The sequence below is a fragment of the Melanotaenia boesemani genome, chromosome 2, assembly GCF_017639745.1.
Source record: "Melanotaenia boesemani isolate fMelBoe1 chromosome 2, fMelBoe1.pri, whole genome shotgun sequence".
NCBI classification, from domain to species: domain Eukaryota; kingdom Metazoa; phylum Chordata; class Actinopteri; order Atheriniformes; family Melanotaeniidae; genus Melanotaenia; species Melanotaenia boesemani.
In genome coordinates, this window is record NC_055683.1 from 5,692,664 (window position 1) to 5,706,842 (window position 14,179).

Consider the following 14,179-nt stretch of genomic DNA (forward strand, 5'->3'; position numbering starts at 1 on the left):
TTTTTTTTAACTATTTCTCATATAAAAAATCATTTTAACAAGGCTAGTATTATCATAAAAGGCTGTTTATGTGGCAGCGTTTTATTTGGGTTAATAATCACAGTATATGTTGTGGATGCTAATACAGCCAATGGCATGTGGAGCAACTAATAAAAAATCCATGTTAAATCTCCAGTAAAGGTAAGCACTGGTTAGATAGATCGGTTTCTGTTTTTGTAAGGTGGTTCCCATGCAGCTACAGTGAATCACCAAGTCAGCTTCTAAGCTGCTGTCTGAAAACCTCTCCATCTTTAAGAAACTTTAACTTCTATTAAAGCCAGCCACCAGGCATTAGGAATCTCTCTGAGGCTGAGAAAGATTTCATTCATATTAGTGCAAGCGAAGTCATTGACTTCTTTATCCAGCAGCGGAGTTTCAGCCTTTTTAGCTTAAGATATTGAAGTACCCGTTAGAGCTAAACTTAAGCCAAGTGTCAACATCCATTCATGCTTTATGCCTCCTTCTTTACTTAAATATAGAATCAAACATGGTGTGACTTAGCAGGGGCTGCTGCTCTTGATCAAATCATACAGATTTTGGTGCCTTTACAGTCTCTAAAGTACATCGATTTAAGATTGTTTTCATTGTTTATTATGTATGCAAATGTAGCAGCAGCTTCAGACAAAACAACCATGACTCCATCAGCACCTACAAAGCTCACTAATGGAAACATCACATCTTCTTTATTCCAAACCAAAAGTAAAAAAATAAATAAAAAATAAAACTCAACAAAACCACAGGTTAAATCACTCGCCTTGTGCAGTCCTTGAACTAAGGAAATTCAAGCCAAACATCTAAAAACTGATCACATGGAATCTGATTTGTGTCACTAAGGCGATGCAATCAGTTTGAAGGGAAATCTTAAATGAAATCTGTTTGTCCCTTTACCTCGCCAGCATGCGAGGGATGCCTCTCCTCCTATCTGACCTTCTACTCAGGGGAAATTTGATAAGGAGACACAAAAGGACATGAGGGAATGAGGACAGAACCAAGATTCAATCACTCACTGAACAGGCCTGGGGGAAGCAGAGACAGGTCCAAAGAGAGGACGCTGTGTGTCTAAAACTATGTTCATGAGCTCTGTCGGGAGAAAGATGTTGTAGAAAAGTAGGGCTGGAGAGCAGATAGAGAATAAGTGTGCAATGGGTGGGAAGCTTAAAAAAATAGAAGGAGAACAAGACAGAGGAAGATAGATTACAGTAACAGACGACAACTGAAAGTACAGGACTGGGTCGAGGACAGAGAAAGTGAGACACATCTAGGACAGAGCTGGGAGTAGAGCTTCCAGCTGTGACACAGAAATGAAACAGGATCCCAGCGGTGAAAGCAGCGAGAAACAGAAGAACAAGCCTTCAGGGCATTAGATGCCATCAGACTGAGAGAAATGCCATGAAAATGTAACGCCAGTCGCGTCTTTCAATTATCAACCGAGACGGAAAAAGAAGGTTAGAGAGAAATGCAAATGTTTTTGAGGTTATTTACCTTCATGAGCGTGTGATGCCCAGAGTTGAGCCATCTGTAGCCCACTGGGATTGGTTGATCTGTATGTGGGGTCAGAGGTCAAGGCGGAGGGGCCTGGATAACCTGACAGGAAGGGACTGCCGGCCGGAAAGGCATCGCCTGCAAGAAAGAACGAAAACAGTCAGTAACCCGTAAAACCACCAAAAGCAACCTACAAAACAACATGGATCAATTATTATGCTGTACAAGATCATGCTTTTATGTGTGTGTGTGTGCTTGAATGCGAGGAGCTGAGTCAATATGCGCTGATGTTTCTATGCCAAAGCAGTCTGTTGTAATCACATTATTACTGAGCACAGCCTTCCATTCCATCTCAACAAGACAGACCACAGACAGCCTAAACTCCGAAGAAGGAACGGTTAATGTAACTGCTGACTAAAAACCACAATCCTCTCAACAGGAAAGGAACTACATAGAGGGACTTTAGTCTCCTGGGAGCGAGTGATTTAATGGATCGAACAGAGATGCTGACTTTATGTGACAGACACAAATCATCAGATGTGTCACTGCATTTATTCGCACTCATAAAAACAGAAGTGTGTTTTGTTTTATGCAAAAACAAGAGCAAGGAAGTTTTCAGATGTGAGACACTGGAATCAGAGAATGGGACAATGAACAGCCTAACTTGCACTCTACTCTGAAAAGTTAAGACTTTTTCATGTTTTTAAATGTATTTAAATAGCTAATATTCAGGCTGCTGCAGTCAGAAAAGAGAGAATTATCTTTGACTGATAAATGCTTTTGAAACCATGTGCACTCCACTCACCTCCACATAAAAACCAGGTCCACTACTAAAACATCGACCAAGCAAATCCTCATAAAACAATCCCGTATCTCAGCGTGATATGGGTATTGATTGCTTTTATTAGACTCCACCCTTGTCATGTTTACAATCTGACCAAACTTTCAACCTCTGAACCACCACTGCCTCTTCTAATCACAACCTGCCAAGAACTGGAAAAGGTTTCATGTTTAGCTGAGGTCCACCCCCACCTCATCACCACCAACATCCTCCTGGCCCATTACCGAACGCACTGCACAGCCATTACCCTGATAAAACTAACCATGTGTGTAGGGGAAAGGGTGCTGTCTGTATATGGGCTACAGGGGGAAGGGACTGAAAGTGTGTGTTTCTGTATTAGGCCTGTGGGAATCTAGAAGACATGCTGTGCTTGCTGAGTTTCCCCCTGCATCTAAATCAGTACATTAAAGCTGTTGTCCATCAGCATGCGCACACACAAGCACACACACAGCATTTTAAATCAATACCAAATGCACCTTTCCAATTAATCACAGAGGTGTATACACACACATACAGAAGTAATGCACTGTGCCTTTATTCTCTGCTCTGAAAACACTGTAGGTGGAACCTTCCACACCCAGTCCTGTTAAACGGGGATTTATTAGTCACTTAATGTTTGCATCAGTGTGTGTATGTGTGAGGGTGGGGGTGGGGTGGGGGGTGCACAAGCGTTTGTGGAGCACGTGAGTGTACTGAGGGCAACTTTTGTTTTTGCGGCTGCACTGAGTCGAGTGATCGCACATGTGCAAACAGTTCTGTGTGGGTTTGATGTGAATGCCCTTTGAGTCAGATACCACTGGAGCTGCACACACACACACACACACATATATGTATTTACACATGGAAAAAAGAACAAAAACAAAAGAAATCTGCATTTTAAATATCACATGTATTTGTCACTCTGCCTCACCCACCTTAAATACCCAGGAATACGATGTGATTTCCATTTTCAAAAAAAAAAAAAAGAAGAAAAAATAAGGGTCCAGCTTGCAATCCATTACAGCCATGAAAAAATACTCCAAATGATGGCTTATTTTCATTAATATGAACCGTAAACATGTTTGCTTTGCATTAGCAGCTCTCATACAGTATAAAGAAAGTAACAGTGACGTTATCGGTCGGTTAAAATCAGAACATTAACAGCAGACCACCAGAAATATAACACAGGAAATAATTATAGGCTGTAAATATTTTCACCCAAAATACAAATCTCACTATATTTAAGCAAGATAGAGAGTTGTTTAGCTTGGCTCTTGAAAAATTGATCTTTTAGTGATGGATTGGTTTCACAGGACAGTGACATGATGTATTAAAAACAGTTTTTTTTGTCTGAGTATAAAGAATCTTTATGAGTTGAAGTGTTCACTCTTTCCAGGAAGTTCCCAGATTTCAGGGCAATCATTTGATCGAATTCCTTTTAGTATAAAAACACCACTAAACAAGATATTGTTTTATCATAGCATTTTAATACTTCACTCCGGTGTCTGTAAGCCTACATGCTTAGTGATGTTCTAACAAATCATCCTAACCTATAATTCACTAATTACTGCCTGTTGTGTGTGAGGAGCTGTGCATAGATGTAGCATAATATGTTCACAACCACCACCTGTCAGGGATGTTGAAGTCCTGGTAGGATGTCAGCAGTTTCTAATTCTTCGGGCTAAACACCGGGGCCTCTTTAACACACACGCACACACACAAGCAAAGGGGGCACAGATGCCTCACTAGACTGTGGATCAATCTCAGCATCACATCAGCCTACAGGCTCTTTATTCTGTGTGTGCAGAGTGCTAACACACACACATACACACAGCTCCCTCCGGTCTACAGTTATGCTTTGTGCCAGTGACCAGGGGAAGAAAAAAAATCCCAAATCCTGTTCTCCCTTCCAAAATAGTCTACAAGAGGAAAAACAGGGAGGGGTAGAATGAGGCAAAACATTTGCACTCCTTGTTCCAGAAACAACATCCAAATGTTAGCTGAGAGGGAAATGTTTCTTTAAATGTTTTGGAATTACTCTTTCATTACCTCCCTCCCTCCCTCCCTCTCTCGCTCGCTCTCTTTTTCTCTCAGCCCTTTCCTTCCTCCCCCCCCCCCATCACCACTTACACAAACACTGCATTTGGCTCCCAGTTCACAAGACAGTTAGTTTGCCATATTGGGATAAGCCAGTTGCCAAGAAACATGCTCTCTGTCTCCCAACGCGCTGTGAGCCTCCGTGTTCAGATCCTCATAAAAACACATCTCGATATCAGAGAAGAGATGGCCTGCTGGAGATCAAATCTGATTTAGACGGCATTGTATATCTGACACAGATTGAAAAATCTGTGAATTCACAAGAGCCGTGATGGCAAGTCAATATAAAATGTGGTAAAACACGACATAATCCAAAAACAACACTGGAAATTGTACAAAAGCACACACAATTTAAGAAAAAACTGGTCAAGAAGCCTGCTACACACACACACACACAAACACCTACACACACTCTGTGAACCCATCTGTTATCCATCAGTAGTACTCAGAGCAGGGTTAGCTGGAGGGGGGTCTCTATTGATCTCTGGGTTATAATATAATATACTACACTATACTACACTATACTATATATATATATATATATATATATATATATATATATATATATACACATACATATATATTTATATACATATATACACACACATATATATATATATATATATAGCTATGGCATATGTAATAGCTAACTGGCACACAGACACTGGTAACCATTAACCCAGACTGTAAAAGTGGAAAAGCAAGGATGTGCAGGTTTGAATCCGACTGCAGGCATGTGACTCAGAGCCTGTCAATGATTCAAACCCGGGGGCCTTGTTTTTCTTTTGGTTTTAATTCATTTCTGAGAAACTTTGTGTTTTTGGAAGATCAAGATGAACATTTTTAGTTTCATTTAAATATAACAAGTCCAAACTATGGCTACTTTCCAAACACTAGAAGTGCCAATTTCTAATTGACTAATCTCTGCTTTACTACAACAATTTTGCAAAAGAAACCCATTTTTAAATAAGTAATCTCCTGCTTTCTGTACCACTCTGAGCAGACATTAAATATGCACAACAAGCACGAAGGACATTATCCTGGAAAGCAGGCTTCAGCATTATTTTGTTATATAAATATATTTTCCCCAGGATGACAAAAAAAGGGATGAGTTTGCTTCACTTGCCATGGATCATTTACTTCAAAACCAGATGAGCTTTATGATTACTTGTTTGGTCACTGTACTGTCAACAACAACTTATAAATCTATGAGGAGGAAGTGGATGTAGGCCGCACCCGCAACAAAAAGGCAAACAATTTGTAATAAAAAGAAAATTCTTCATTTTGGATAAAAAGTGGACAGAAAAAAATGCCTTACACAATAATCAGACTGATTAAATTCATACAGAGAACCACAGAAATCAATTATCAGATCTGATGCCTTATCTGTTTGGAAAATAAATAAATATATATTGACTATGATTATAAAGTAAAATATTAAGCTTTTGAACTTTAGCCAGAACACTCTGGTTAATAAATCAGACATTTGCTTATTATTATATGTTAAAAAAAAAGTTGTATCTGCTATTATATCTCAGTGAATAATACAAGTATAATATATGAGTTGCTGTGAGGCACCTTTTATTGCTCAAATATAAAAAAGAAAATGTAGAAATGGAGATGCCATTAAAAGAGCAAAGCTCATAAACACCTCTAAAAACATCTAAGCTTGCAGCCACATGGATTATTGTGCAACATGGTGTGAATAGAAATATTTACACTCAGATTATTTCCTTTATACAAATCTCCTGTTATATCGTTAACATCGTAATTCAAAACATTTAAGCAAACTAAATGTTTTCCCAGACATATTTAACTGGTTGAATTCACATCAACACTGGTTGTATTTAAATAGCGTAAAAACACAGCAGACTAAGCAGTCTTAGATGCCTCAAACTGATCATCTTTTTCACCCCAAACTTGTGTGAATGAGAAATAGGTATGGCGGGGGTGTTGCTAATAACATTAACCCTGTCTGAGTAAGCCACAGGAGCTTGACAGTGATCCAACACCCTGCATCTGAAGCACTTAAACAAAACTGAGCCACCAAAATCCCATCACACAAAGGTCGGGTTTATCCACCAAACAAGTCAAGAAAGCAGCAGTGATTTATTTCAGCTTGTCAACTTGAAAGTTTGTACAAAACCTGCTTTGTCATTTGGAAAGAAACATGCCTCATGAGTGTTTGAGCCTTCAAAAACCTTCCTGTGGCACTTGAATTCCCTGTAAAGGAGACTGGTGTGATTTTGACACACTCCTCAACACCAGCAAATGGTAACAACACTCACGACAGGCGTGCACACACACACACAAAATGGCAAACACAGCGGGGTGGTGACATATATAAATAAAGCACATGGACAGGGACAAATTCTCACAGCTGTGACACCGAGTTGGGTGAATCTTGGTTTAACATTTTATCATGAAGTAAGAATTCATGTCAACACCAAACCACATGTGTGCTGACTGACAGGAAACTCTTTAATCTATATATATATATATATATATATATATATATATACTTAAAACAATAATAAAGACGTGCTATGAGTTATCAAAATGCTATCAGTGTAGGAACATGACCAAACCTTCCCACGCTGTGTGCAAGCTGATTTTAAAACAGATGTGAAAGGAACTGGTCATTTCTGGGCCTCAATGGCACAGAAAGTACGAAAGGAGCTGGTTTTTACTCAAGTCACCACACATTCTGATTTCACCTGAATGTCCTGAGAGGAATATTATTAGGCTTATGTAATGGAACAAGCAGAGACTCAACACAGCCAAACAGGCAGTGTGTGTTTGTGTGTGTGTGTGTGTGTGTGTGTGTGTGTGTGTGTGTGTGTGTGTGTGTGTGTGTGTGTGTGTGTGTGTGTGACCTTTGTGTGCTGGAGGCTGTTGTTTGCGTTAAAGGGAGGGTTCTGGCAGAGTGAATGACTTAGCTAATGCTTTGGGTATTTCAACATGCCACGGCATGCTTGTTCTCACACACACACCGTCCTATCACTCTCATGTTTGACAGTTATGTGCGTGTGTATGTGTGTGAGTGTGTGTGTCATTTGTCTGTTTGACAGGTTTATTGTAGCTGGGCAGCAGTGTCTTGTGCATTCTCTTAAGGAGGCTGTTTTCTCTCCTGGAGGATTCAATTAATCTGAGGGGGGCATGTCTGAGCCTCATCCTTACACACACGGGCCTTTGTTTTCAATACATATGAACACACACAAGTCTCATTAATTTAAACAGAAACACTAACCAAGCACTACAGAAGACAAACTGGTACGGATATCGCTGGCCTGCCCTGTTAGCTGGATGAATTATTACACCTTTGCACCCGTGAGAGTGTGTGTGTGTGTGTAAAATGGAATGAGAAAACAACCGAAGGGTTACCACATTTATCTAACAGTGTATGAATGTGTTGTGGTCGGGATAAATCTCTTACTTTATCTCTGCATAGTCCCAGGGGGAAATCCCAGCAGTAACTGCACTAAGCGCAATCACATGCTCCTACATACACAAGACCTCAATCCTCTCCATCTGCAGCGTTACACACACACACACACACACGCACACACACACACACACACACACACACACACAAACGGCAAGCTCAGCTCTTAACCTTCGGAAAGACAAAATGCTTCTTTCCACCATAGAGAATGTGCCCGTTTAGTTTTCCTTCCCAATTTGTCTCAAGCCGTTTTCATCTGCTTGTATTGACCTTCTTTCTCCGGACGCACCACAACACACACATGCGTCTCATTCCCGTCTCCGGCAAGTCCTTTGTGTATAGCCTACCAGATAAGGGATGCTGTCGCCAGAGACATTTTTTGTCTCATTCAACATGCACTTGTTCTACACTGTTGTCTGATACTTCATAGGTTCTTCTACACAGTTCAACAGTGATCCAAAGTGTGTGTCAAACTTGCATCCAGTTTATGCAATAATAATGAGAAAAATCTTGTAGTTAAAATGGTCAAAATCCAAGAAAAAAGATGTAATATCCTTCTACACTGTGAAAAAATCTCTGGAAGATACTGTACAGTGAAAAAAACAACAACTTTAATCTCAACACTTAAGTGCATAATCTTAAATTCTTGATGCATGAAATATTCTGCTGTTACTGCAACATTTCAGTTTGGGGACATAAGAAAAAAAAAACATCTCTGGCCTCATCTCCTCAGTGCATTTATATTTTAGGGGGTCCTACCGCTGCTGCTCTCAGACTCAAGAGGGATAGAAGTGAAGGAAGAATACTGATGGCCTCAATCTGGTGATGGAAACACCGGCAGACAGAGGACCTTTTACAGCCATTTTACATCTATAAACACAGACTATACCTAATCCTTGTTTAGATATAACGCATGCAAGTAAAGGAGTAGGCGCTGCAGAAACATCTTGCCTTTTTAGCTACTGAGACACCAGCAGCACAAATGTCAACAAAATATTCATAGCAAACGATGTGATTAAACCAAATAGAAATGCTTCACATGAACGGTGAAAATTAGGGACACTCCATTTCATTTAGGCCTGTGGAAATCTTATTCTAACTGACACATAATTACCAAAATCAGGCAGACTCCTGGGAATTAAGGGTAAAATAGCAGCTAGAAACATACATTAACTAACAAGATTTTAGCCAAAAACAACAACGCAAAAAACTATATTAAATTCAAAGGAACACATGTAAACAAAACCAGCAGCAGAGTTGTCTGAGCTCCTCTGATTGCACAGCAGGTCCTTGAGCACTGGATTCATCCCGTTTAATTGCAATTAAACTGGCACATTATGAGCATTTGCAGTTACTGGGTAATTATTGTGTAATAAGGCTGCATAGTGGTATTACAAACATGGGACTGGGATCTCAGTCGGTTTTGGTTGATGTAATGTGTGGGGATTGAAAATTGAAGAGTGCCATAAAGCTAAATGACCTGCATCGTATAGTGGTCTGTTTGAGTGAGTGTAGGCTGTGAGAGTGCGAGAGAGTGAGAAGGTCAGTGTGTGGGCAGAATAAAATGTATCCCGCTTAAAGGGTGTGTTTAAACTACCAATCTGGGTTAGAACAGTGGTTACGTCGATTCAGCTTCACAACCCCCCATTTTCCCAGTCATGCTTCAAGTTTGTTCCATACCACAGACAGTTTTCAGCTCATTTCTGAGCCACAGGAGGGAGGCAAAAAGGGGGGGACAAGCTGAAGCATCCTGCTGCAGCAGACATTTTAAATAGAAATTGTATTTGTGTTGCTCCCTGTAAATCTGGTATGTCATGTTCACTTGGAGCTGCAAAAATCTGAAGAACTGACTGCAATAAACTGCGCCCTGCTACATCTCTTTGCCACAATGCACCTATCAATCATCCTTACGCCCCCCTGCTGCGAGCTGATTTCATCTCTGACACCTTTTCATGTCTGTGTGCGCGTTTCAGTGTGCGGGCTTTTGTCGATATGTCAAATTAACGCTGCATCAGAGCTCTGCCCTCCAAGCAGTGCCTCCTATACCACTCCAAATACAGCACTGAACCCACACTCAATCAAAAGATGAGGAAGGGGTAACGCATCTTTAAGTGGAACGTTATTATCTTTGTGGTTTACCTCAGAGAGGAACCAGAGAAAATGTAATTGTATCTGCAGCTATGACTTCATAGGGAGGTAACTTTATGAAAGCAGATTTTCCACACAGCAGAAACATCTTTTCTACTTGCACAACGTAAGTTTTCATGAGAGTGATCTAACTTCCTTTGCAACTGACCACATAATTACTTGCAAACACCCAGTCCTTTTTTCCATCTTTTCTTTTAAAACAACTGTTTTCAAGGTTTCGTTTAATGCAAGTAGTGAAGAAAATCACCAGCTCAGCAGGGAACGACAGATACTGTAGATGATCTATTGAATACATACACGCACACACCTACAAGATGCAAGTTTGCACTTTGCACTTAAGGAGTGCTAACACACACAAATATACACTCTCTCCTTTACAGATATTTCCCTCCTGTGTGTTGGAAGCAGCAGTGAGGAGTGTCTAACTGCTACACATGCTTTGAAAAAAAGGAAAAAAAAAACATCAGCCATTTGACAAATGTTCCATCAGAGTGGTTTTTACTCTAAATGCAGAACCGCCATAGTTCTTCACTCACACAAACACTCCAGCAAATTCTCTCAACGGGGTAAACAGTGTTCTGTCATCCCTCTAAGGTCACAACTTCACCATTCCCACTTTGGCAAACATACACACGCAGAGGATAAACACGGACTGCATTTGCTCTCACAGCAGTGACGGTGTAATGGTCCACATACAATCAAAAGACCACTGCCGCCTGACCCACACGCTGCTGCAGTAAACACCTACACCACCACCAAAGCCTCAAAACAGTCAGACCCGGTCGGTGTGTGTTGGAAATTGCCAATTTTCCGCAAATGGGTTGCACATTGCAAAAGAGGATGATCTGATCACATCTGAAACTTGTTACAGCTTTATTACAGCCATTCAACCATATAAAAATCAACATCTCAACCGTGCAGGCATCCGTATGACCGCACATGGCCACAAACTGCGCATTTTATTTATTTATTTTCTTTTTAATATTTCATCATTTCAAGGCTGCGCTTGTGGGGCAACTCGCATAACAGAATCTGCCAGTCAAACATCGGGCACTTACTGTGATGTGGATGTAGGTTAATGGCCGATGGCAAAAATTTCCCGGAGTGGAGAGGCGGCGGATGGCTCGCGCCCAAGTGGCCGGGCGAGGGAGGGATCCTCCCGGCTGCTGCTGCCGCGGCTGCTGCTGCTCCGAGTCGGTGAGACTCCATTGCGAGCCCCGCCAACAACGGTGGGGGTACGTGGACGGATCGGGGAGGACCGAAATCTCTGCCATCCATTATCCACAGAGGGGAAAGTTGTTAAAGGAAATTGTCCGTTCGGATATAGGTCCGAAAAGAAGCCAATTCTGGCTATAATAATGTCTTTAGTTTCCCAGGCGATTCGGACTCCTTTTCAGCCATAATGCTGACCTATAAAATACAAGAAAACATCACTTGATACACAATTCAATAACATACAGCTTCGGAACAAACTGTTGGAAACCGACAGTTTTAGGATTTCTCTCGTTTTCGACGAAAAGGCGGCCCATACGTGCAATGACGCAGTTTGGAAAAAAAACTATTTATAAACTAAATGCAGAATGTTGACTGCCCTAAAGTAAAACCACACGAGTTGCCCTCGTTATATCCTAAATGCAGACTTTGATGCTTATTTAACTTATTTTTATCATTTCATGTTGTGATGTCGGAGCGGCTCTCCACACCCCCGCTGCACACCGAGCAGGCAGCCGCTCCTGGAGCTCTGCTTCCCAGAGAAACAACCGAAGCGAGGAGCGGTCAGCCTGCTGTGCGATCGCCATGAAAATGTCCCTCTCTAGGTCATGGAAACGCTAAACGTCCAATTTTAATGACCTATTCTTTCTTTTTCCGATTACCCAGCTGTTTTCCTAAACAGTAAATCATGCAAGCCTACGCGACGGACCCGAGCAGCCATGTAAACCAATACACCATAAATACTAGAGGCGCATCAAATATAAATTTCAAACAGGTTAAAAATAAATAAGGTTGCAAAAGCCTGCATCATTAATCAGCTGGGCTAACGGTGTTTTGTTGCCCACAGATGCGTATTTAGTATGGGCTACTTCGCCTTTGGACATTGGACATGGGTGCTGCCCAGGTAAAGAAATTAGAAGCAAAACACTCAAAAACCATGACCTCAGTGGATCTCCACATAAATGGTGTAAACCATTTAAACACCATTTTGAAGCTGTGTTAATATAGAAAAGTGTGTTTTAACATCGGAGGATAAGCCAGTTTATTCAACGTGAAGCCGAAGCAAATAAATGCTTTGAATCTGTAAAAACTCAAATTAAATACAATCTTTGCAGCCATGCGTAATTACGTGTTACATAAAATATATATATCTATATCTATATATATATATAGATATATATATAAAAAGACGGAATAAAAGTTAAGGAGCACAACCACAAGCAACTATGACTTCTACCGAGGTAGCATAAAAATGCATCTTTTGGGAACCATTGTGGTCTTTAACACCCCGATCAGAATTAGGCTAATCGTAATTTAAACAAAATATAAATTACGCTTTAAAAAAATCTTTATGTATATTTTAAAATAGATGAAACAAGCGTACAGTCATGATAACCTTCAAAGGCTGCAAGAAAACACAACACCAATGACTCGTGATTTCTAGGCGGGCGGGATCCAAAGACGGACTCGTTCAGAAAACACAATAAACCATTTTTCTTAAACAAAAACACTAGACAAAATTGTTGCCATTAAGCCCTCCAAAACCCCTGACGGAAAGGTAGGTAGCTTTGTATTTGCCTCGATAGAGATCCCTGGGGCTAGGCAGCGGGCGACGGAGCTCCGCATTTCAGCCACGTTTCAAACTTTTCACGGTTCCATTAAACACACGTAAAACTTTCAGAGGAAACGTCTCGAATTTTTTTCCCTTCATACCAAGAACATCTCCCTAAAATTCCAACATGTCAGAGCAATAATCCTCCGCGCCCTTTTTACACGCTTTTCTCTGTCAAAGTAGGTTTTAAAACAGCGATAACGTTTACATTTTAGCTGAAAATAGAAAATGTAAAAAAAAAAAGGAAGGCCGGCCGCTTACTTTAAAGGAGAGAAATGGCGAAGAAGGAGTTTAAAAACATATGCCTACGTCTCTCAAAATCCGTCCAGGTTGCTGGGAAAACCGGAGTAGTCCATTACAGGCTAGTCCGAAGGTAAACTGGGGGATAACTGGGGGGTGGGGGGGAGAAAGCCCCTGACGCGTCCTCCTCAGCAATGAAACACAGCATTGTTTTACAAGCCCCGCCCATCTCCTTCACTACCACCCAACCCTGGAGCGTTCAAACGACTCCTATCTGATTGGCTAAAACAAACGTCAATCAAAGTCCCCAGCGCATTAAAAAAAATAGTCTGGCCGCTCGCCAACACTATAAAACCAATTATGGAGCAAGGATGTTGAGCAGTTTCAAGGTCCCCTCTCCCTTCAAGACTGAATGATCAAAACAAGCAGAGGGGTTCACTTTTTAATGGAAATGTGTGTTTTTTGTGTGCGCATGTGCTTGTTTTTAAATATGTGTGCAAGTTTGTGGAGCGGGAGAAATTTTAAGGCGATACCTCCAGTCATTACAATTTGCACGCCGATTATAATTGACGTTTATGAAAAGGAAATAGGGACGTATGGAGGGAGCGTTGTGACCCCCTCAAAACATCACTCAAAAGTTCTTTAACACGGACCTCAAATTTCCTTTCTCTCACTATAACGGTGAATAATTAACTCAACCACTAATTTACCTTAAAAATCCAAACTAGGTATAAAGATGACATTTTCTTGAGGGTATTAAAGTTTAAAGCTACGCCATGTTTAATGGTATAGCTTATAGCCTATATAAATACATTACAAACATTTCTTGGCTCAATTTTTAGGACATACAGCTTGCTGATTATTTATTACTGTACACCAGGTGTGTTCAAATGCCCGCTCGGTCATAGCAAATATGCTATCACAAAGCACTGTGCTGGGTCTCCAGCCTAATTTCAGCGTTCAAAACCATCCCATACCTTTATCAAATCACCCAGAGTTGTGTTATGCCATTCCTATCACTTCCATGAAAGCTGTAGTTTTTATGCACTAATTTAAACTCATGAGCGAAGAATAATAATGCCAC

The 14,179-nt window shown here is 40.8% G+C and overlaps 1 protein-coding gene across 2 annotated transcripts in view; it reads right to left on the reverse strand.

The window, feature by feature from the left end:
* tnrc18 (trinucleotide repeat containing 18) overlaps positions 1-13,257 on the reverse strand; it is a 38,997-nt gene extending 25,740 nt beyond the window's left edge. Inside the window, exons 1-3 of one of the 2 annotated variants that reach the window (XM_042007200.1) lie at positions 13,165-13,257; positions 11,090-11,441; positions 1,522-1,659 (exon numbers count right to left, since the gene is read on the reverse strand). In XM_042007200.1, coding sequence (XP_041863134.1) covers positions 1,522-1,659; positions 11,090-11,309 — 358 coding nt within the window. In that variant the 5' untranslated portion in view covers positions 11,310-11,441; positions 13,165-13,257. Of the gene's footprint in view, positions 1-1,521; positions 1,660-11,089; positions 11,442-13,116 lie in introns of both variants that reach the window. The other variant, XM_042007193.1, reaches the window with a different exon arrangement.
* Positions 13,258-14,179: the final 922 nt, after the last annotated feature.